Source organism: Mesocricetus auratus, unplaced genomic scaffold (genome assembly GCF_017639785.1).
Source record: "Mesocricetus auratus isolate SY011 unplaced genomic scaffold, BCM_Maur_2.0 Super-Scaffold_100011, whole genome shotgun sequence".
Taxonomy (NCBI): Eukaryota; Metazoa; Chordata; class Mammalia; order Rodentia; family Cricetidae; genus Mesocricetus; species Mesocricetus auratus.
The window spans coordinates 57,763,655-57,788,801 of record NW_024429195.1 but is presented as its reverse complement, the minus strand read 5'-3'; the positions used below and the strand labels follow the sequence as shown (position 1 = coordinate 57,788,801).

The following is a 25,147-nucleotide window of genomic DNA, read 5'->3' as shown; positions in this document are numbered from 1 at the left end:
TGATTTAAACAAATACTTATCAAAAATTATTTTTCAAAACTGTACTTTTGTCACCAGGCTTTGAGAGGTTTACTTCCCTTGTATTTATGCAGACTGCCGTAGTGGAGTAGTCTGGGGTCACTTCACAAGAAGCAACCCATGGGAAATTGTGGTTATTTTTCATCCACCAGAGAGGAGCTCTTTATGAATATGTGACATTGCAAGGGTGACCATTTAAAAATTGTTAGACTTTAAACGATTTAATTTCCTTAGATATTAAACTTTTACAAGTATGTCATTCTACATCATGGTATTTTATTTTCTTTTTGAATAGGATCTCACTCTCTAGCCCAGATCATTACAGGTCTCATCGTGGAGTGAGGCTAGAGCCTCGAAGATGAAATAATCCAAGGCTCTCCACCTCCTGGGTGCTGGCATTAGAGGCAGGAACCAGTGTACTGGGCTCACCACGTATTTTCATGAGATCCAGAGTTCTGGTGATGATGTAATGCTTACTTTCTGTAGCTTTTTCTGATGCTAATTCCAGAATACAGAGGGAACCACATTTCCTTTGCTTCCTGTGAGCAGCACTGTTCATACGGTCCTTGCAACCTTTGCACCACATCAGTCAGAAAGGAAACTGGAGCTGCTGGTTTTTATTTTTTTACTTTTTTTCCCCTCCTCTGTTTTGCTCATCATCTTTTAATGCTTTGCTGTCTTTCCACTTTTATCTGAATTTTACAGCAAGATCAGTGGAGATAGCTGGCTGGAGGGGTTTTCTGTTCTCATCTCTCTTACATAACGAACACTGAATGTTTGTATTAGGATGCTCTTAGACTGACAGGGAAACAAAAATGGACTTTCATCCATTGCTTGTGTACTAGCTCTCCCTTGGCATATGCATCTCATCCTTTACTTTATCACATTTTGTTGTCAAATTTCTCTGTCATAATCTCTAACCACTGAATCATAAGACAATTCCAACTTCTTCCAAAGGGCAACGTCTGATCTGTGTGATTACGTCTGAATAGCTCATATAAACTTGTGCCCACTCTTCATTTCCCTCCGTGTAAGTTCTTTCCACCGTTCCCTTTTAATTGCTGGTTTTCTCACATATTTCCCCAGAATACAATTGATATTATGAAAATGAAGTCTTTCACTAGTGATTCCTGTCATAAATAAATAAAAGTTTTCTTTCTATAGTTATACAAGCTACTTTTTAATATAAATATTTCTTTCATTAAAACTAAAATACACAGTTTATGCAGAGAATTTTGCAGTTGATATGCTCTCAGTAAATACTATATATTACTAGAAGTGCTTGGGTTACTATTATTGCTATAGTTTATTTACATTTAAGCTAACATCTTATTCTTTTTCTGTATTGACTTTATGACATTAAAGAGACAGAAAGAGATTATGACAAGAAGAGACTGGATGGTTGAATTTGACAATTTTTCTAGCAATTGGAATTTACTGTTGTCACATCAATAGTTAATGAAAAATGTCCCATAGCTATTCCCACGTGCCAATCTGATGATGGTAATATCTCAATTGAGCCTCTGTCTTCCTGGGCATGGCAAAGTTGACTACTGAAGCTAACTTAGTCACCAAATAATAACATGGAGGTCAACGCTTGTTCTTCAAAGTTGTCTTCTTCCACTTACATCCTGGTACTTTCCTTCCTTGTTGGATATTGGTCCTAACAATGTTCATGGAATTATAGAATGGTACCCTTCTTAGCTCTGGCCCCTCCTCCATTCCACCTACCCCTTCTGTCTCTTCTTGAAATGTGCACATAAATACACACAGAACATACTCTTATTGGTTATGTGACTAGTATGAGTTGTATCATGCTCTCTCCAGGACAATCTATTGAGTCCTAATGTCTACTACTTAGAGTGTGATTTTATTTGGAGACTGGATCTTCTTAGAGGCGATCAAGTCAAAAGGAGACCGTTATCGTGAGTCTCCGAGTAGTGTATTGACGTCTTTATGAAAAAGGAAGAATTTGGGTTCAGAGACAACATGCCTGTAGGAAGAGAGTGACATGAGGAGATGTGGGGAGAAGACAGGCATCTTCAGGCTTAGAGCTGACCGGATCACACTGTATCCTCAGGCCTACAGAAGGACCAACACTGAATTCTCAAACTGTGGGACAATACATTTCTTCTGGGTATTCCCTGAAGTCTATAATGCTTAGTTGTGTCAGGACTAGCAAATGTAAACAAGGCCCGGCAGATAGTTGCTTTAAGCAGGATGTGGCTGAGGAGAGTGTTGCTTCTTGCTTGGTTATTTCCGAAAAAGGAAGCCGAAGTTGTACTTTTTGGAGCATCCTGTCCCCGGGATCAACTTTTAAAACTTGGTTTGTTTTATATAACCGTGATGTGGTGACTGGAGACCTACATTTGAGTGGAGAGAGAAAGTGGATCTCTTTATCCACTGTCACCTGTAAACAGACCCCTCCTGCCAGCTGTCATTAAGAGAAAGATGGCAATTGGCTTTAGATTCTCCCTCACTTCTTGGGAGGGGTGGGGCAGTGGGGTGACCGGGTGTGGAGAACCGTGTCTAAAGAGTGCAGGCAGAAGCCCCAGAGGGGGCAAGGATGGAGCTGTTCATCCTAGATTCCCCAGACCCACCCACCCACTCTGGAGCTGTGTGCTCAGGCAAGTGGTGCTGAAGGAACAGCTCTAGCAGAGGCTGCTTTCGGGCGGGGGTGGGGGGGAGGACCAAATCTGTGGATCAAAATCTAAGCTGGTCGCCTTCACTTTCGACTGGGTGAGCTGCGTTCCCGTCCCCCATCCCCAGTCGTCCGGTCAGCCTCCTTTCCAGGCACAGCCAGCCGGGCTGAAGGTCTGCGGCGGGGTCGAGCTGCGCCAGCTGGACCCGCCCCAAGCTCCATGGTTCGCCCAGCCCTACGCGATGGTGACTCTGGGCGCGGAGGGTGGCTATGGGAGAGCCCTCAGATCGCAGCAGCGTGAAGGCGGGGAGCGCAGCGGGCGGCGGGCGGGGACTTTCTCCTCGACCTCGGCACCCAGAGAAGCGGCTCAACCACCTGAACCCCGAAAACGCCAACAAGTAGTTTCTCCTTTGAGAAGGGCGGCTCAGCTGGCCGCAGAGACTCCGTCCGGCTGCAGGGAAAACCTCGTCCACTCGGAGACCCAAGAAGATCCACTTTTCTCCCTGTCTCCTTAAGGTATCCGGGGGGACTAGGAGGGGGAGAAAGGAAGGGCGGTGCAGGCGGGCATCCCCCCTGCCTAGCTGTAAGAATGTGGATGCAAAGCCCTAGGGAGAGACTGGAAGCAGCCGGTCTTCCAGCTCAGGGAGCCAGGGGGTGTGCCTCCTGCGGTTTCTCCAGGGCTTCACCCCTCCTCGAAAGCAACCCCCTGGCTCTCCACCCCAAGATGTTTGTTTTTCTTGGGAAGGGGGAGGGGTGCGATAGATTGCTCACTTTTGTCCTCAAAGATGGATCCTAGTTAGTCGTTTCCTTTCCCAAGTACTAATAACATTAGCAACAACGATAACAGTAATGTGAAAAGGAAATTGGATGAGGAAATTAGTCAGAGGTCTCCTTGGTGAAAGGCAGCAAGCAGCAGGGACGTTGTTGTTGTTGTTGTGACTTCTGTCTCCAGCTTTTCTGCCTGGTAGGTGAGAGGTGGGGGGGGGGTGCGGGGAGTGAACCAAGAACAGAGCAGGCAGAGGGTACTCCCCTAGCGCTGAAGATCAGAGAGCTGTCCAGGGTTGGCAAAGGGTACGCAGGCAGCTGGGGCACCCCAGGGCCCCCGCTCAGCACTGCTAAGTTGCCTTAGCGAACATAACTCCCTGATGGGGAATTGATGGGGCTGAGAGAGATATGGGATAGCGGAGCAGGGGACCCATCTAAGGAGAGGAAGAGACTGGAGCAAAGACGGGTGGAGAAAGAGGGCTGGCGAGTGCGCAGTGGAGGGGTTGGGGAAGAAAAGAGGGTCTTGGGGACTCAGAGCAGGTTGGATGTGACAGGGATCGAGGAGATACATGGTGGAGGGCAAAAAGGAAGGAGAGGACTGTGTGCCGCAAGAGAAAAGGTTTCCTGGAAGGTCAAGGAACACTCAACTGTTCTTCGTTCTTTGGGAGCCTGGGCCAGGCATGATGCAAGAGGCGGTGACAACCGAACACCAGGCTCCTCCTGGGAGGGCCCTTCCCACTTGCCAGCTAGGCATCTTGGCACCCTTGGGTTGAGGCAGGGATAAGGGGAGGGGTCATGGTGAGTATATGATCCGCAAGAGCTTTAACTTGGTGCTGTGTTCGCCTTCCCTAGTCATGTCTGAGCCACAGAGATGGGCAAGATCGAGAACAACGAGAGGGTAATCCTCAATGTCGGCGGTACCCGGCACGAAACCTACCGCAGCACCCTCAAGACCCTTCCCGGAACTCGCCTGGCCCTCCTTGCCTCCTCTGAACCTCAGGGCGACTGCCTGACCGCCGCGGGTGACAAGCTGCAGCCGCTGCCCCCTCCTCTCTCTCCGCCGCCGCGACCGCCTCCCTTGTCCCCTGTCCCCAGCAGCTGCTTCGAGGGCGGCGCGGGCAACTGCAGTTCCCACGGTGGCAACGGCAGCGACCACCCTGGGGGAGGCCGCGAATTCTTCTTCGATCGCCACCCAGGCGTCTTTGCCTATGTGCTCAACTACTATCGCACGGGCAAGTTGCACTGCCCCGCCGACGTGTGCGGGCCGCTCTTCGAGGAGGAGCTGGCCTTCTGGGGCATCGACGAGACCGACGTGGAGCCCTGCTGCTGGATGACCTACAGGCAGCACCGTGACGCGGAGGAGGCACTGGACATCTTCGAGACGCCGGACCTCATCGGGGGCGACCCTGGTGACGACGAGGACCTAGCGGCCAAGAGGCTGGGCATCGAGGATGCTGCGGGGCTGGGAGGACCCGATGGCAAGTCTGGTCGCTGGAGGAGGCTGCAGCCCCGCATGTGGGCCCTCTTTGAGGACCCCTATTCATCCAGAGCCGCCAGGGTAAGACCCGAATCTAACACCATTCCCTGTGGCCTCAACTCTTTCAACTCTCCTTCCAACTTTGGTTCTTTCCTCCAACAGCCCCTGAGATGAAGAGGAAGACAGGAGCTCAGTAGAGATAGTTTGCAAGGGGCTTCACGTGGGGTAGGGAAAGCCCAGAGACCCTTGTCCCATCTTTCCACCCTCCCTGACAGTCACTCCACCGACCCCCCCCCTCAAACAGATTTACTTTAGCAGGTGAGAGCCGTGTAAGAGTCCCAGGCTGTGTCCTGATGCTGTTGCTGTGTTCACCTCAGTTTTTGACTTAACTTTTCTTGTTCCAACTTTTCCCTTTAGCTACGATGTGTTTCAGAGCCTGTTGCCCATCCTGATGTGACATTTTCAGTGAGGCCCGACTCTCAGATCTAACTCACCAGGGCAGTAGATAGAGTAAGGATCTAATCCAAGGACAGAGAGGGCAAAGGGAATCTGTGTGACTGGGCGGAGCCAGGAGGAGCCAGGGTGTGCAGGGAGGATCGTTTTGTGAGGAGGTTGCTTCTGTTCTCTTTCTTCCCAAGGGAGAAGACCATGTTGCCATCGCTGCTCCTGATGGTCCTGCCTGCACCCGGGGTGGATTTTCCAGCTGGGTGCCCTTCTTCTTAGGAGTATGAGTGTTCTTTCAGGTTGACCGTGAATCCATCACCTCTTTGACCTGTCTTCTATAGCCGAGTAGCTCTGATTGTTGAAAACTTTTCCTGACATTACGTAGTATATTTTAACCCTCAATGTTTCTTTTTGGTTTCTCATTTAAGTGAGTGATTACATTTACTCCTTTCTTTCCCAGTTAACTTCCCAGAATTCTCATGAAGTCATCAGAGACATCACCAATGATGGTGTCTCCAGTTTAAAAAAATAGAAATATAAATAACCAAAAATAATACAGTATACTAATTGGTCTTAATTATATATGAGGACAGAACACTGAATTTAGTCAATCTTTGCAACTATATGTCTTGTTTTTGCTACCCAGAAAAGATGTAATTACCTGCAGGGTGGTAATTCTCCCTGCTTAAGTTTAAGTCCATCTTTTTGACCAATTTTCTTTGCACAAAACAAAACCCTGCATCTTAGCTATTATACTGCTGTCTGCCCACGAACTTCCAGGGAGATATGCTTCTGACACCACCTCAGAAACGTACACATCTGTTTTGTTTTCAGGCAAAGTAGAACACAAAAGAGTCAATGTAAAATAGTGATGATCTCTTGGGCCTGGTCTTTGAAGCTATGCATAAATTTTATCACAGCCCTACACTGCTATATTCAAACATGGAATTACTAATGTTAATCCTAAAATTTTACTTTTAAAATTATCCCATAATTGCAAGAAGAGTTTGAATGTTAAAAGTGATTATTGATAGATGCACATGGTGGTATATGCCTTCAATTCCACTACTTGGGAGACAGAGGCAGGCAGATCAATGAGTTCAAGGCCAGCCTGGTCTATAGAGCTAGTCCTAGGACAGACAGGGCTACACAGAGAAGCCCTATCTTGAAAAGAAAAGTAATTATTGATATCAATAAAATCACAGACTAATGAAGGTTGCTTTGTATTTTTTTCTTTTTCTTTTTCATTTTTTTCTCTTTTTTTGGTTTTCAGCTAAGTTTCACTGTGCTCTTCATCTTGGGTGGTTAAGGAGATAATTTGATTTTGTTTTCAGGCTCATCATGTGACAATTTTCCTGTCTTTGTACAATAAAATAGATGGATGCTTTATCATCTTTCTTACTGAGAATATAGCATGATATCTGCAGCTTGTCTTGTATTTTATTGTAAGCCAGGTCCTATAACTAAAAGTTTAACGAGGTGCCCAACTTGTATTGCTACTATGAAATTTGATTCTATTGATTATTAGCCAAAGAGTAGTTCATGGACTTGACAGTCACTGGGACTCATACTTAGATGTTGTTGTAATTATATGGAGGATTTGAATTGTATCTTCAGATGAAGAAAGAATAAAAAGATTAGCACAAGGTCAGGAGCAGTTAAGAACATCAGCTGACAGTCACTGACCTAAAATTTGTTTTAGAAGTCACCTAGAAAAGACCTTCTCCATTCTAAATGAGACGAGAAAAATGAAGACTCAGATGTTAAGAAATGGCCAAGGTCATACGTCAAATTCTTAGCTGAACCAAAATTATTCTGGTGGCGTCATGTCATCCTCCCAGCCCCTTTCCACAAAAACCTCTGTAACTGACTAAACTGTGGCATTTCTGCACGTCCTATTGCTCTTGTGATCCAGTGCTGCCATAGACATTAATTAGGGTTCCTATCTGGAAAGGTCGTCTTTTGACATTTTAAAACCCATGCATTTTAGGGCTTTGGCTGGTGTAAGTTTTACATGGCACCAGTCAATAACAGAATAAAAATATGTGAGAACTCTACTTCTTTCATGAATCCTGCTGCAAGTTTCTGTTTGTGATTGGCCAGTCAGTGCTTTTCTTTGCAGACTTTGAGTTCAGGAATGCATCTTTTCAGATCACTAAGGGTTACCTAGATCAGGAGGCTTAGATTAATTCATAAGTGAATTAATATTTGAACCTGAGATAATAATATCAAACTATTTCTTAATGTAGAATACCACTGAGCAGTCACCAGGGTAAAACTGTGCTTAAGTGCTGTGATTCCAGAAAACATAAATCAATTATCACGTGGTTTGCATTTGGTCTTATTGTCACAAATCTCATTCTTAATAAACTTAAGTATTTTTATAAACTATACACCTTCACATTAGCTCATATTTTTATTGAAATATGTGGATGAACAATTTTAACTGAAATTCTTTTTCAAATTTTATACTCATTCCTTTATTTGCTTTATAATATTCCAATATCAGAAGACTGGTACAATTTTAAAATAGGTCTGTTTTATTTTTACTTTTATGACCTACACTGTTGCACTAAGACACTAGCTATAGAAATAGTAATTGACTTCCATACACTGTAATTTTGCTTTTGTTGGATGGCATGTCCTCTTTATCTAGAATTTTAATTTATGATATAAATAGATATTTGAGAAATTTTGGTCAATAAGTTATTCTGTCATACTTGAGTTCTTTTCTTCAATAATAAATGTATAAAAATGCTGATATAAGTTGTCATGAAAATCTGTTGTGGAAAACTTATCAGGAAAGAGAGGAGAGATGGTTTTGTTAATGATATTGACAATATTTGCAAATAATGAAGAACATGGAGGGATGCATTTGTGAAAGCATTATGTATTGTATACTTCCAACTCAACGTTTACAGTTTAGAGCATTTCAGGTTCAGTATAATAAGAGGACACAGGTGGCAGACATTTCCTGGTAGAGCTCCTAGATTATTTTCCAGTTATTATTACATTAAGGATAAGTGACTTTGAATGTAAAACATATCAAAAGGCGTGTTTACATTTTTAAAGTGCAAAGGGGTTGGGTTATATTGATCTTTGTTCTTCACCTTTTTACTTTGTGGGTAAAGTGAGGTGACTGACCTTACTTCTGTTTGAGAGTGTGACCCTTTTGTGGTGACTTATGAGTGTCTTTAATTACTAGGTAGACTTTTTTCACTTTTCACAGCTAGGTTCAAAGAGAATTTTTTTCCAGTGGTCATATATAGCTCGCTCACAAATGATGGTATCCAAATGTGAGTTTCTTTTAGAAAACTTGTTTCTCCAGATTGTATTTATTATTTAATTGTTCTACACTAAAATCTATGTCTCTTTGTTTTCAAAAAGCTAATTATTTCATTTATAGTAAAACATTTCCCAAAGACATCATTTGAATTAGAAGAACTAGTAAGACAGGAAAGTGTTTCAGTCAGAGACACTGAAGTGTTTTCCTTAAATAAATAGCTCACCTTTCTCCAATTGTTTGATTATAAAACTATATTCTAGCTGTTGTTATAATACCAATAATGTTACATATTTTTCTTCCAGAGACCCTGATTGACTTTACATTCTCTTCTATCCACCATTCAAATTACTACAAAAGCTCATGTTCCCAGAATTTAGCCTGTGCTAAATCATCCTCAATTCATCTTGGGTGTGTTTTTGTCACAATGATTTCCCTTAGTTAAAAATCTTTAGCTGGCACCATGAATCTCAGAATAAAATTCATGCTACTTAATATGACAGTTAAGATTGTTATCACCTAGCTGCTGCTTATACCTTAAAAAAAAGCTTCAAACATCTTTCTTTTTGACTTCAAAAAATGGTCAATTGACCAAAACTGGCACACTTGGATAGTTCAATTAGTATGGTCTTGGAGATTTAATATGATGGCTTTTTAAATCTTGGTTTTTTGATTTCAGAATAACTTACAACCCTTTTCTAGTATAATGAAGACTGTATTTGTTCAAACAAGTGAACTATTAGAATGTAGCTAAGTTTCTTCATTTTTTCTCTATTAATTTTGAATCATGGCCAACTATAGGACAAAGCAAATCCAAGTTCATGTGCTTGAGAAGATGTTGTTGTGATGTCTGATTGTTTACATTTCCAATCTAAGCATTTTTGACCTTTTTCAGAACACTAGCTATACAATTAATAAATAAATACAATTCTAGCTAACTTAATGTATTGTGAATGATTAACTAGGATGAGAGACTACCTGAGTCTCAACATATTAGTAAAGGAACCAAAGCCACTTATTAGTTCTGTTGTATTTTTGGTAGATATATGATCACACATTAAGAGAGTTGTTTCATTGTTGGGTACTACTTGTACCAAAGATGAATGGAGTTGAACATACTGTGTGATTTTTCATGTATCTTTTTAACAGCCGATTTGTAGGCTCAAGTTAAACAAAATGAATGAAAGACAATAAAGTGTTTCTTCCTGTCAAGAGGTTATATGTAAAGCAAATAAAAATAAGGAAATGTTCAAGTTTGTGTGAAGATGCAAGATCATATTTTTCCATTTGAATATCTAAATCACCATAATTTATTTTTGCTACCACAAGTAAATGTAGTTTTCAAGTTTTATATAATCCTTTTTATTATGGCAACATTTAAGATATGTCTAACTGAAATAGCAAAGGCATTAAAGATAAATACAGGTCTCCAGAAGGAAATATAGAGTGGCAAATATTCTAAACAATAACCGTGAATATATTCTAGAAACATAATTCAATTTTGCTTGAAGTTTTAAGGGCTTTTCTTTTAGAACAGTTCAGACAGTCTTTTATGATAAAATAGCATGGTTTGTTGCTTGTTCCATAGGCTGAAGGGTGGCAATTTTAATTCTATGCAGTCAATATTTTCACAGAAAATGAATAATATGTGGGTTTGGAATGGATAAGAGGTAAAGAATATGTAAGGAAACAACTGGAAAAAAATCTGTGTTAGGAGTCAGAAGAATTGTGCTCTGATGTCAACACAAGGTGAGGTCAGTCCGTCTTCCTCTGACTTACTCCAATAAATAAATAATAAATAAAAACTGGGCATGACGCATTGGACCAAGATAGCACCCAAACGTCTTTTCGACTCTAAGGGTTTGATGTTTGTAGAGTAATTATTACTAAAGATCCTGGGTGGGAACAGCAAGTCTGTACCCATTCTGACTGCAACCCGAGAACTGTCACATCAATAAGGTAAACTAGAATTGATTTTTTTCATTTGTAACTTTCTGCCCTTTTTTCCTCCCCCCTTACAGCTGTTGGGTAGCTGCTGCTCTGGTTACCATAGAAACAAGTTAGCTCCTAGCTTCCTGTTTCCATTGAAAACAGCTTTCTCTTAACCACATATTGATCTCAGGAAATCATTTTTGCGGTGGCTCTTTCATGAAAGCCATGAAGATGATCTGCTCCGTCATTTCCTAGGTCTCAGATTCAGTGCAGGTGTAGCTCCATCTACCCACAAGGGTAACTGATTAGATAATCTCAATTTTATTTCCATTTGAAAAGTGCCTTGGCAAAGACACCATCCTTCTCTCTTTCCCATATTTTATCCAGTGGGGAGAATCTTATTCATGTGAGGTTTCTGAAATGTGTCTAACACACAAATGTTTACAAAACTGTCGGAAATCCTCCAGTTATCATTTCCTTCATAACCTTGTCTATCAGAGTGAGTGTGGAAAAAAGTTTGTCTGGCACTCTTGAAGGCTAAGATTTAATGTGTTCATTTATGAAGACTTTCAAAATGATGTGTAAGTTTATTATATAGGCCTCTGCATTTTTCTTTTGAGAACATAGTCTATTGCAGGATATATGTGTTTACATCAAGTAAAAGATGAGAAATACACTGTTGAGGAACAAATTTATGTAATTTTATATGGAAAAGAGATGGAGGAGATTTGTAGGAATGTGTTTTTAAGTTTCGAGAATACATTAGACATTTGGTATATATATACATACATATATATATCCCAAATATATAATATATACATATATCCCAAATAGTTTACATTTGATATATAGCAAATATCCCAAATAGACATATATTTACACACACACACACACACACACACACACACACACACACACACACACACCCCTCCCAAATAGAAACTATTTCCATAGGACTTATGCCCAAGAAATGTAGTAGACTTTTAGTGTTCCTTAGGATTAGATTTGGAAGAAAACTTAGTCATCTGCCCCAGCTTCCTCACTTTGAAGAGACAACTGACATGTTCTGACCATGACCACTTAATGATAATAGAGGGGCTAGGTTTAAGATCATCTGACTTCTGGGTCAGTGTTCTTTTCTAATCAACCTTGGTTGCTTGGTCTAGCCTGGGCTTCCTGTTGAATGCTCACATGTAGCCTCCGGGAAGCAGCAAGTATGTTAGGAAGAGTAATGTTAATCTCTGCGTAAGATGATCAGTCTGGGTTTGTTGAGCAAATATCAGGCAACTGCCCCATCTGGAGGGACCATCAGCCTTAGACATATCCTTGCAACACTGCTTCTTCAGTCTGCCCTCTTCCGGTCCACTTTCTAGCTTTGTGCTGCCTTTAAAGCCTCAGAGCCAACTTGCTGACACACCGACCTCCTTTTCATTCTCAGACCCTGAATACTTGCATGGTGGAGAAGCAATGATTAGGAGTTCAAGATCACCTGCACTACATAATAAATTCAAGACTGAAATGAACTACATGAGACCTGGTCTCAAAAAAAAAAAAAAAAAAAGAAGTAAAAAAACTGCCCCAAAAGACAGTTCTAGCTTTTGTTTCAGTTGTTTTAGGTTGTTAACAACACAATGAACTGGTTAAACAGAATCTAAACATATAGTTAGATGCATGAATGATGACACTGCTTTCTGATAACACACAGAAACCTTCACACACAAGAACATGACAAATGAATTAGATACCCCTGAAGTTTCTTCATGGTATTTTCTGAACATGTTGGGCTCTAATGATTACCATATTGGAAGATGTCCTTATTGTCAAGTTTGGGGAGACAGCAGGTAACTGCTGCAGCAGTCCTGAAGGACTTGAGGGATATGCCACCATGCCTGGCCCAAGACAATCTTTTTCAATAGATACCTAGTGATTTAGTCTCAGCAGTAGGAAGTGTTTCCCTTTATTGCCTCTCTGGAAAGGGGCTTAGAGACAAAAAGCCAACAACATTTGCCCTACATATTCTTCTATTTTAATAAATACTTTGTCTAGATTAAAATACTTAGGGAATCAAGGGAGGGAAAATAATATAATTATATTTCTATTGAAACATGTTCATATATTTAGTAAATATAAGATATATTACTTTTTAAAAACAAAATAAAAATTTAAAGATTATCAACACACTCAAATAATATGCTTAAATTTAAGACTACATGATAATGAATTATGTTCATACAAAACCCCCTTGGTAAAATAATTGAGTATTTGAGTTTTTGTGGCTGAATATCCAAGTTCATGTCTGAGTTCTTAAGGATACAAGAGAAATTCAGATATCAGTTGTTTTTTTTTTAGTAGTTTTGAGTTAATGGATTTATTTTTTATTTTTATTTTTAAATTTAAATTAGAAACAAGGTCGCTTCACATGTCAATCCCAGATCCTTCTCCCTTCCCCTCCCCTCCTCCCACACCCTCCCACCAACCCCCCTCAGTGCCCCCTCATTTCCAAGGGAGGGTGAGGCCCTCCAATATGTGTCCATAGTCTGTCATTTCATCCAGGGCAAGGCCTAGACCCTCCCCCAAGAGTCCAGGATGAGAGTGCATCTCTCATTGTGGGATGGGCACCCAAAATCCATTTGTATGTCAGGGATAAATACTGATCTACTACCCAAGGCCCAATAGATTGCCTAGGCCTCCTCACTGACGTCCACATTCAGGGGGTCTTGATCAGTCCCATGCTGGATTCCCATCCATCAGTCTGGGATTTGAGAGGTAACCCTTGTCAGGTAAGAGGTTTCTGGGGGTTAAACCAACCCAGTCTTAACTCCTTTGCTCATCAGTCCTCCCTCTCTGGAACTGGGTTCCTTGAGTTCAGCTCAGTGTTTAGCTGTAGGAGTCAGCCTCTGCTTTCATCAGCCATTGAATGAAGGTTTTGTTTCTCAGACTCTCTGGTAATAAGATTGTAGGCTGGCACTCCCCAGATCTATGTCTAATATCCATAAATGAGAGAGTACTTATCATGTTTCTCTTTTTTGTGACTGTGTTACCTCACTCAGTATGGTTTCTTCTAGTGCCATCCATTTGCCTGTAAATTTCAGAATTCCATTGTTTTTTTCTGCTGAATAGTACTCCATGGTGTAAATGTACCACATTTTCTCTATCTACTCTTCAGATTTATTATAGAATACTATTTACTAAAAGAGAATATTGTGCAATAATTATATTGATGCCATAGTAGTAATTATAGGACAAATAAACTTTGGTGTTTGTCTACTGATGTTATATTTATTTTGGATAAGATTAGTAAAATTAGTATTTAAAGAAAAAGAACAACACAGTTACTATGGTTTAACTTATCCTCAAGTTGTCCATCATTCAGGCATCTTGCAGAGATTAATGATAGAGCAATTGTGAAAACTGTGAGAATATCTGCCATAGAATCACTCTTTCAGGTAGATTAAGTAGAAAATGGGCAGAATATAGTTGCAACCTTTTCTTGCGTATAAAATTGAGTCTGAAATAACAGTATGCTTTGGTTTGTCCTGTTGCTATCTATTAGAATTGTATGATGAGATCAGAATGACTCTGTCACAGTCATGTCATGTGACCAGAGGATGCAGTAAAATTGAACTGTTGCATTTATACTATGAATTATAAATATTGGTAAGTTTATGATTCATTTTAGTCTTACAATGGTATATATTGTACCTTTCTATGTAGAGAGACACAATTCAAACAAATTAATGACATAAAATTTAATTTGGCATATTAGACTTCAAAGACATTAGAGTGATTAGTTTTCATGCAAAAGCAGGGGTGGGTTTAATTAACTTTCTAAATTTTCTATATACTACTCACATTTTAGTTGCAATGTATACATTATCAGATTTTTTATGTTTTTAAGTTTAATGTTCTTTTATCAGCATGTTCTTTTCATTATTTTTGGCTAGCATTGGTTTAATGAACCTCTGAGTCATGTGTCTTACATGGTTTCTCTTTGACATTTGATTTCTAGAACTAAGCATAGCTGAGAGGGATCTCCATATAATCCTTCAGCACTGGGTTTCCTTGTTGATAGCCTTTTGTGTTTTCTGTACCTTGGTTTGCATTTGTTGGCTGATGAAATAGCGTGTTGTTGGAAAACATGATGATATTCTTATTTAACTAAGAACCAAGTGAAATGTGAGAATCAATGATCTTAAATGCTTTTAATTTTGTGTCTCTCAACTGACAATTGCTTCAACAGTTGGCCAGGACTATGTTGTACAGTAAGAATGAAAAGAAAATTGAGACTTTGCATTTGGCTTCGGGATACATATTTGCAGAAAGAGAAAGATCTATAAATTAATAGCTACAATATCATGCATTGCATACTACATACTTTAGTGGAGATAGGGGTATAAGGTAAACACATAGGGTATGGAGGAGCTATGCTATCGTGCAAAGTAGACAGCATCTTAATTAAGTCCCAGAAGATACATAGACATTTGCATATAAGCAAAGGGAAGGTCAACAAGGTAGTGAAAAAACATGAATGCTTCATAGCGAGTATCACATCAAGTAACACTGGGAGGTCAGAAGGCATGGGGGATAGTAAAGATAGGACAGAAGAAGGTCAGAGGATATGGGATACGGTCAGGTCAAGGTCAGAGGGCAGGAGATATAGTAACAGCAGGACACCCCAAGGTCAGAGCGCTTGCGATAAATAAAGACAGGACAGCACAAGGTCAGAGGACATGGGATATCATAAAGACAGAACGTCTTTGCTTGGAGCCCTGGCTGTTAAGCTCCTTATCTTCTTTGGGTCAAAGAGATGAAAACTCATCCTACTGCTTCCCAGTCAGTTTTGAGGTGAGTGTTCAGGGCTGGACTCAGTCTGCTAAATTTTCATTCTCACAATACCTTAGGTTGAAGTATGATTTTTGGAAGTTATTTCTCTGAGTTTCCTTTGGCTCACTGGACTAGAGAGAAAAACAATATCTTACTGAATGGTTGCTATAAAGATAAACTAAAGGCGTTCGTGTTAAAAATCTAGGCCCCATTTTAAAAACATGATTTGTATTGATATAATTAGTATTACTGCCTTGAGGCATTTTTGGCAGGTAATGTGGTATTAATAGTCAGTCTTCTAGAAATTTTCTTGCATTTGGAATAATTCCGAAGAAGTTATTTTTCCTTGAGAATTTTCTTCTGGATCCTGAATGACTATTGGACTGAAAAAATGACTATTGATGGTTCATGCTTAAATGGAGATCAATTAGAACAATATACGTTGCATTTTTATTATGTATGAAGCATTTTTCCAGTGGCAGAGTGAAGCCATATTCCCTTAACATGCTTGTAGTGTACTGAAAGTGTACAGAAGTATGGTGGCTCTGCTACACCCTGGCATCTTCAGCAGATGTAAGCTAGAGTGCTTTGGAGACGAACACAGTCATGTTGGGAATGGATTATCTTCCTGAAGAAGATTGAGGCTGAAGAGAAAGAGACTATGCCCAGATATTTCTTTCTGATACTGGGAAAAGCCTAAATAAAGTTTCAAAAGGAAAGGAGGGCGGGGCCTGTTCAAAGTACTGTGGATAAATGAATGCAACTAGATTACTAAGGGAGAGATGAGTCAGCCACTGGTAGAGCTGAGATGGGCTCAGAAGACTTGGAAAATTTTATCGCAAAAGGCCTGCTCTCTATTGGCAATGCTTCCTCCTACCTCCTTCCTCTAGTGTCTCTGTATAAGCTTCAGCTGGCCTGACCTTGAACTTGGTAACTTTCCTACCATTCTTTTGAGCAATAAGGGAGGCTTCAGTTTTTTCCAACTCTGAATTGAAAGGTTATGGTTTGGATATTGGCTCATAGTAAAGATTATTTCATGGGCTTTAGTACTATTATATTTAGAATTATTTCTTGAAATTTTTTCCTCTTTTTCTGTATCAACAACCAAATTTCAAAAAGCATTTTATGGATAATATGACCATTATGCTGTGTGCTTTCTTGAAATTCTTGATATAATTCACCCTAAAACAGGACAGACGGGGAGGGGGATGATCACACTCCTCTCCAGGAAATACAGAGTTTATGCTGCTACAACTTTGAATTAAAGCCCATGAATAGAATAGAATAGCCATGAATATTAAAATTTGCATTTCTATGTCACAGAACTGGCTACCCAATGTAGGCATTCATGTGGATTCCAAAGTTACAAACTTGTACATGAATGGTAGATGACTCACAGGTTAGAATACTCAGGACATTGCTTCAAACAAAAGTTTTTTGAAAGGTTCAGAAAGGAGCAAAAATGGTGAGGGAGAAAATAAAATCAAAAGTATCATAGAGTTAAAGGTGGAAGAAGATGGTAATCAGACCCAAGGCCTAGGAATTCCTTCTCATGCATCTGCACACACTTCTTTGTTTAGGAAAGCTTTATTCCTTTTGTTTGGCTACAAACTAAGATCACTGAATGCTATAGCTTTTAAGATGCTGTGACTTCCCAAACTCCCAGCTACTCTTTCCAACTTTGCCATAAAAATGGGGCTTAAGTCAAGCAATAGTTTTCCTTTTCAGCCTTGATTACAAGAAATGTGCTCCTATCTCTTACTTAGGCACACCATTATTCCTACAGCCTGGAATAGCCACCCTCCCACCTTAGTTTAATAGAGAGATGCGATCATCTCAGAACATCCCACAAGGCTTACCCTTTCTTATCTCCCAACCCCCCTTCAAAACTGTGTCATTGTCCAAGCTCCCATCTCTTCATAGATGTGTATTATAGCACTTGACTGACTGTATAGATTTCCTAGGACTGTTATAATAGATAGACACCACAAAACTAGTAACTTAAAACATCAGGAACATACCCTCCTACAGATGTGGGGTCTGGAATTTGGGACTCTGCAGTTTCAGTTCTGGAGGGTCTGAAGAGCAGTCTACTCACTGATGTTGTCTGATGGTTGCTTAGCAGGCCTTGGCTGCCTCTGGTCATGGATGCATCACTCCAAGTGCTTCCCTTGTCTCTGCTCACAAGCTCTCTGAACCAGTCTTATTTCTCTTCTGGTAAAGATCGCAAGCAGTGGATTAGGATCTACCCTAATGCAGTATGTCTCCATTTTAATTTTGCTAATTATATATGCAAATATGCTTTCCTTTCCGATAAGGTCATGTTACGTTCTTTGTGGTATACATGAATTTGACCGCCATTATTCAGCAGTTTTCTTGATTTCTGTTTTTGTTATAGATTTACAACACCCAAGAAATCTTTCTTATCTTTTCAAATTTTTCTTTCTGTTTTAAAAATTGAGACAGAGCTCTAACTCTGTAGCCTTAGCTAGTCTAGATCTCATTATGTAGTCCATAATATGACCCTGAGCTTGTAGGAATGCTCTTGCCTCATTCTCTCTAGTGTTTGGGGTCACAGATATGAGCCATTACATTGAGGGTCTTTCTTTTTTTGCCCCCTTTCCATATTATGTCACATTTTAATAGACAAAATGACTTTAAGATTCCTCTTAAGGTATTAATTTTAGGTAATTGAAAAACTTCTCTTTCATTTCTGGCATTAATGCTAGTCCCTTTCTGAACATTATTTTTCTTTTAACCTTCTTGTATCTTAAGTGAGTAATTCTCTTCAAATGTCTTTTCCTCTGACTGTCTGAAGGTGACTGTGGTACAGAGACTGTGGGTAAACAGATGATCATATGTAAGCATCCATGATGCAAGCATACAAGCATTTAAGGTGAGTGCATAAGACCCGATGCTTGAATCCAAGGTTCCTGTAACAGTCTAAGAAAATGAGTACGACTGGCAGACAGACTGTCATGTTTCTTTTTCTCCATGTAGTTGGAGGTAACATATGAGTTCTCTGTTTTCCTCTGTCACACCAGCCTATTCATGGAAGGGTGGATTTCCTTCTAGATTCAGGTGACTGCTTTGTGGACTCTATTCTTTTTTTTTTTTTTTTTTTGTCCTGTTACTGTATTTTTTTTATTTAGGTTAGAAACAATCTTGTTTCACATGTCAATCCCAGATCCCTCTCCCTTCCCTCTTCCCCCTCCCTCCCCACCAGGTCTCCCAGTCCCCCACCCAATCTCTAGTCAGATCCCCAAGGAGGGTGAGGCACTCCATGGTGGATCTCCAATAACTGTCATTTCATCCAGGGTAGGGCCTAGGCCCTCCCCCAAGGGTCCGGGTTGAGAGAGCCTCCCATATTGTGGCATGGACACTCAAAGTCTATTTGTATGCCAGGGATAAATACTACCCAAGGCCCCATAGATTACTAGGCCTCCTCACTGACACCCACATTTAGGGGGTCTGGGTTAGTCCCATGCTTTCCACACAGCCATCAATCTGGAGTCAAAGTGCTCCTCCTTGTTCAGGTCAGCTGTTTCTGTAGGTTAAACCAGCCCACTCTTAACTCCTTTGCCCATTAGTTCTTTCTTTCTGACACTGGATTTCAGGAGTTCAGCTCAGTGTTTGTCTGTGGGCATCTGCCTCTGCTTTCATCAGTCGCTGGATGAAGGTTCTGTTTCCTGCACTCTCTGGCAGTGGGATTGTTTGCTGGCACTCCCCTGATTCATGTCTAAAATCCATAAATGAGTGAGTACATACCATGTTTCTCTTTTTGTGCCTGGGTTACCTCACTCAATATGGTTTCTTCTAGTGCCTTCCATTTGCCTTCAAATTTCAAGATTCCATTTTTTTTTTTTGCTGAATAGTACTCCATTGTGTAAATGTACCACATTTTCTCTATCTACTCTTCAGCTGAGGGGCATGTAGGTTGCTTCCAGGTTCTGGCTATTACAAATAATGCTGCTATGAATGTAGTGGAACAGACATCCTTGTTTTATGAATGTGCATATTTTGTGTATATGCCTAAGAGTGGAATTGCTGGGTCTTGTGGTAGACTGATTTCTATTTTCCTGAGGAATCTCCATGATGATTTCCAAAGTGGCTGTACAAATTGGCACTTCCACCAGCAGTGTAGGTGTGTTCCCCTTTCTCCACATTCTCTCCAGCATAAACTGTCATTGGAGTTTTTGATTTTAGCCATTCTGACAGGAGTGAGATGGTATCTCAGAGTTGTTTTGATTTGCATTTCCCGGATGGCTAGGAATGTTGAGCACTTTCCCAAGTGTCTCTCAGCCATTTTATATTCCTCTATTGAAAATTCTCTATTTAGTTCTGAAGCCGGCTTGTTAATTGGATCCTTTGGTGTTTTGGAGACTTGCTTCTTGAGTTCTTTGTAAATTTTAGAGATCAGCCCTCTGTCAGATGTGGGGTTAGTGGACTCTATTCTTACAGCAAATTCTGTGTACAGTCACCAGAGGGAGTGGGGCACATCCTGTAAAGTTACTCGGCATCCAGCTCCCTTACTATGTCTGCAGCTTCTGAGTTTCAAGTTCCTCTAGATCACACTGGGGGAACATGGCTAATCCTAAGAAATACTCTCAAAGCTGAAGAGATGGCTTGATGGGTAAGAGCTTTTGATACCCAAACATGAAGACCAAGTTCTGTTTCCATCACTCCTGTGAAAAACAGAACTGGCTCTATGGGTGTCTATAACTCAAGCCCTGTGGACTTGCTGGCATTGACCTAGCACTGGGTTCATTGAGAGACCCTGTCTAAAGAGGATAAAGTGGAGAGGGGTAGAGCAGGACACTCGATGTCTTCCTCCGTGTTCTCCTCATACAGGCATGCACATTCTCACACAGGTACACTCATATGTACACACATGTATACAGACACAGACACATCGACACAGGCACACACATTGACACAGTCTGATACTGAATTGTATTACTCTTCAAACTGTATCTCCACTAGTTAAATCCTATCTGCTTCATATCTAAATATTTTTATTTAGGATGAAGCAAATTTTTCTGAGTTTAATCCTTGTGTTTTTGTCAATATTTTAAATGGAATTCAGATAAGGGGTGAGGTTATTGTATTAGAATTAAGTTGTAGTTGGGTGTCTTTGTGTGACACACTAAGGAAGAGAAGAACCAAGGAGTGCATAGTTAAGGGAGTTCATCTTCATGAGAGTGTTGTACAGTTCGGTTCCACAAACTTGGATGGATGGTCGACTAAGCACCTTGACGTTGTGAGATAACATTTTGTTCCTTGGTAGTAGGTTTGTATAACAGTATATGCTGAATGCAGTCTTCAACATACTATTAAGTATTAAGTGTTCATTTAAATGTAGTGTAACATAAAAATTGTACACTTATGTAGGGTTCTAATTATGTAACTTATGTATGAAATAGTAGTCACTAAATGTTAGGCCTGTGGCATTACTGTACACTGCTGTAGATTTTATACACACTATAAACTTAAATTATATTATAGTCATAAGAAAGTTCTTTTTATCAGTAATAAACTTACTTTAGTTCACTTTAAATGCTTTGATTATTTTAAGCTTTTAACTTTGTAATGAACACATAGCTTATGACATGGATACTCTATGGAGCTGTATAATGTTTTGTTTTTTTATAACCTGATTCTATAAGCCTGTTTCTAATTTTTATTATTTCTTAGGCATCTTTACTTCATATATGTTTTTTTGTTAGTGACTAAGACACAAACATGCTAATGGGCCTAGGGTCTCCATCCTCCACCTGTGCCTTTTGTTCCACAGGGAGGCCTTACCAGGCAGCCATACACATAGAGCTGTTATCTCTTGAAGGCAAGGTTCCCTGGAATGGAACTGTTCTACAGTTAGCTATGTTTTCATGATATAAGGTGTGCATTCTATAAAAATGATAAAAGTCTGGTGTAGCATACACATGACCCAGGAACACAGCTGTTTGCTATTGTTATCCGGTTTATGTGAAAACATTATTGTGATCTTTCTACTGCTGGCATCAGAGTAGACTTGTTTACACCAGTGTTACCAAAAATACATAATGAATCATGCTACAATTTTATGATGGCCACCATGTTATATTATTAATAGGTGACAGGAATTTTTCAGCCTCTTTCGGATAAGATGGGCACAAAATAGCATATATGGTTCTTGTTGGTCAAAACCCTATTACGTGCTGCATGATTGTATATGCCCATAGACTCCTTGTCCTCACTGGTTGTGGAGCTGTGTAGCAGATGCTCTTGCATCCTTTCTGTTCCCCACATTTATGAACAGTAGGTGGTAATTTTCCATGTAGGTTTTTTGAAAATAGCAATTATGTATGTTTATGGGGGCATAATGTAATGTTTTGATATATATTTGTAATGTGGAATGATTAAATCAGGCTAATTAACAAACTCAGCATATCATGGACTTATTTTTTGTAGGAAAAGCATTTAAAACCCACTCATTTAGCAGCTTTGAAATATAATATGAATTATTTATTGTAACCACCATACTGTGCAGTGGATCACTAAAGCTTATTTCCCTCAGCAGGCCTTTATCACTGTCTGAATAACATTGTGATTTCCTTGCCTACAAGGCTGTTTTCCTTTCTGATCCTTTCCCACAAAGGTAGTATTCCTTCTCTCTTTTCACCCCATGTTTTCCCCACTTTAAAAAAATCTACTCTAGTCCTTGGATATTCCATATAAATGAGAGGTTTCAGAGTCCATGTATAGTGTGTAATTTTAAGTCTTGTTAAGACTCATATTTAAACATTTTCTGAAAATTATCCACTGGACAACAGTAACACTTTAATTTGTCACCTACCTACTGAGAAGACATTTGTAAGAGCCATGAACTTTGATCTCTCAACAGATGCTTGTGAGTCTCCACAGAAATCGTGCCCCTAAGTTGGAAGGATGTTTACATATTAGTGTGCTTTAATTTTACCAGGGAGGCAATGCCAGTGGGAGTGCATGTCAAGTCCTCATTAGGCAAAGATGTATCTGCCTAGCAGTGACAGATGACACTGGTTGTCCTGCTAATAAGTACATGAAGCAAGACCTTCGGTGAAGGACACTGTGTCCTCAGGAAAGATCTGAGAAATTAGATACTCCGGTATCAATGAAATCAGACAAGAAGATCAGGCAAAAAAATTGTTCCTATTTAGCACACTCCTGTTACTTTGCTTCATTTAGCAAATCAGGGCTGTCCAAAGGTGATTTTCCCCCCATATGATTTGGCATAAACAATATCAGATGAAAGAAGCAAAGGACATTCATATTTAAAACACAATTATGCCCAGATATCCTAGCTGAGCAGGTACAATATCAGGATTTTAAAAGACACTTAAGGAGACACACATGCATCACTGTGGGAATGAAAAAAGTCTCTGTTTTTAAGATCTTACTATCCATAATAGAGATCAAGGTAAGTCATGCTTTAAAAGTAATGTGAGATGGCTCAGGGAAAGATAGATGGTAACACAATACTCAAAGTAGAGTGTTGGAATGAGCATGTTGCTTTAAAACGAAAGGTATTTGTAGTTTATATTCTCAGACAAAAGTACCAGTAGGTCTAAAGTGAAAATCTTACACAAAGACATTGAAAAACTATTGGCTAGATGAAGGGGCACATTGATTGCCTTCCTTTCAAAGGCTATTAGAAACTTGCCATATTTTCTAAGATGGCATAGACTTAAAGGCATATAGAAGACTTTTAGTGTGTGTGTGTGTGTGTGTGTGTGTGTGAGTCCTCACATGTTGGTGTATTCTGATTGCATGTGTATGCACACAGATGTAGAGGCTAGGGCTTGACTTTAAGAGTCATTTTTATTTTCAGTGTGGGAAGTAGGGAATCCACCTTGTTTGAGAAATATATCTCACTACCATCTTGGGGCTCACCAAGTGAGTTAAGTTGACCAGCCAGGGAATCTCAGCAGGCCCATTGTGTCAACATCCTCTTTTCTGGAATTACAATGTGTACCACCCCCCAGCTTTTCATGTGTGTGCTGGGAATTGAACATCAATCTTAACACAGTTTACTGACTGAGCCATCTGTCCAGTACTCTACATTTTGTATCTAACAGCTAGTTTTTGTAGCCAGAAACACTACATCTTTCAATTTTTATCAGATATGGTTTTTAGATCTCAAAAAGGATTTCATACTTCACTTCATAGAGATTTTCCATGTTTATCATAAACATTCTTAAACAGTTCTGTTTGATTGTTTCTGTGAGTGATATGTTGCTGACTGTGATATTTTATCTAGTCATGGGGTTATATAAGAAAGCTATTAATTTTTTTTTGTTTTTTACGAGACAGGGTTTCTCTGTATTGTTTTGGAGGCTGTCGGTCCAGCCCAGCCTCGAACTCACAGCGATCTGCCTGTCTCTGCCTCCCGAGTGCTGGGATTAAAGGCGTGCGCCACCACCGCCCAGCAAGAAAGCTATTAATTTTTATATACTAACCATGCCTATAAATAATCTTACTGGGTTTTTAAAGGCGTATTTTTATTATTTTTCAATTTTATATATTTGTGTATGTCTGTGTGGGTATGTTCCCATGACTAGGAGGGAGTATCAGATCCCCTGGAACTAGAGTACAGGAGGTTGTGATCTGCTGTGTATGTGCTATAATTGGAATCTTGGTTCTCTGTAAAAGGCAGCAGCTGCTGTTAACTGTTGAGCCATCTATCTATCTCCTCACACTGCGTTCTTCTTGACTCAATACTTAAGTGTGTTGTCTTGGGTTTTGTGTGCGTATCATATACCTTACCCTAAATGTCATCTCCTTTTGTTATCATTTAATGAGTGTAATTTGTCCATTTTGTAGTCACAATATTTGACATATTTGTAGTCATGTAACTAATTTCCATAATTGATATATGGTCAAAGAATTGATAGTGGGCTGCCAGCGTGTACTAAAACCTATTGACAAAAACATGTGATGAACACTTTTCAAAACCTCTTCTGCAACATTCTGGATTTGATTTAACCTCTGAAACAGTGAAAAGCAATCCTCCTTTCCATCACCCTAGGTACACAGTGAGCCTTCGGTTGATTGAACCAATTACTGCCCAAAAGATTCTGAGCATCACTGTTCGCTTGAGATCCATATAATAAAAACACAGGTATTTCTCTTTGTTCTCCAATCTCACTCCGTGTGTGTGTGCATATGTGCATATAGAAGATTGGGTGTCTTCCTCAATCACCTGTGTCTCTCCTTTTATTACTCTTTACCTTACATTTTTTTTTGTGGTTTGACAGCTTCATTACATTCACTCATGTAATGAATTTTGTTAAAATTCACCTCCTCCATTTCTCTTTCACCCAATTTCTCCGCTTTCCCTTTTGCCATTTTTCTTCCTGATTTCATGTGTTCTTAAAACAACAAAACGACAACAATAACAACAACAAAACCATGAACACTACTTAGTGCCAGTTGTATGCAATTGTATGTGTATGGTATAGGAACATCTGGTGGAGCATGGTTAATCTCTCAGTAGCCGAATCCTGAAGAAGACAGCAGCCATCCATTGCCAATACTTTCCTGTCCACCCTGAGATTATGACTGGTTTGATCTTGTGCCCGTGTGGTGCAAGTACTCGAGGTTGCTGTGAGGTCATGTGTGCAAGGGAGCTGTCACATCTGGTGAACTCTGTTTTGCCACTTTGGATCTGCCTCTGACTCTTATGATCTTTCTGCCCCCTCTTCCTCAATTCCTTAGTGGAAGGGTGGGCTGGAGATGCTCCATT

At 40.1% G+C, this 25,147-nt stretch overlaps 1 protein-coding gene across 15 annotated transcripts in view; it reads left to right on the top strand.

The window, feature by feature from the left end:
- Positions 1 to 2,893: 2,893 nt before the first annotated feature.
- Positions 2,894 to 25,147, top strand: part of Kcnc2 (potassium voltage-gated channel subfamily C member 2) — a 183,403-nt gene continuing 161,149 nt past the window's right edge. For 7 of the 15 annotated variants that reach the window (XM_040754871.1, XM_040754869.1, XM_040754874.1 and 4 more), the window contains exons 1-2: positions 2,897 to 3,175; positions 4,277 to 4,982. In XM_040754871.1, coding sequence (XP_040610805.1) covers positions 4,296 to 4,982 — 687 coding nt within the window. In that variant the 5' untranslated portion in view covers positions 2,897 to 3,175; positions 4,277 to 4,295. Of the gene's footprint in view, positions 3,176 to 3,374; positions 3,624 to 3,649; positions 3,731 to 4,276; positions 4,983 to 25,147 lie in introns of those variants that run through there. The other 8 variants (XR_001196342.3, XM_013111912.3, XM_040754868.1 and 5 more) reach the window with 3 other exon arrangements.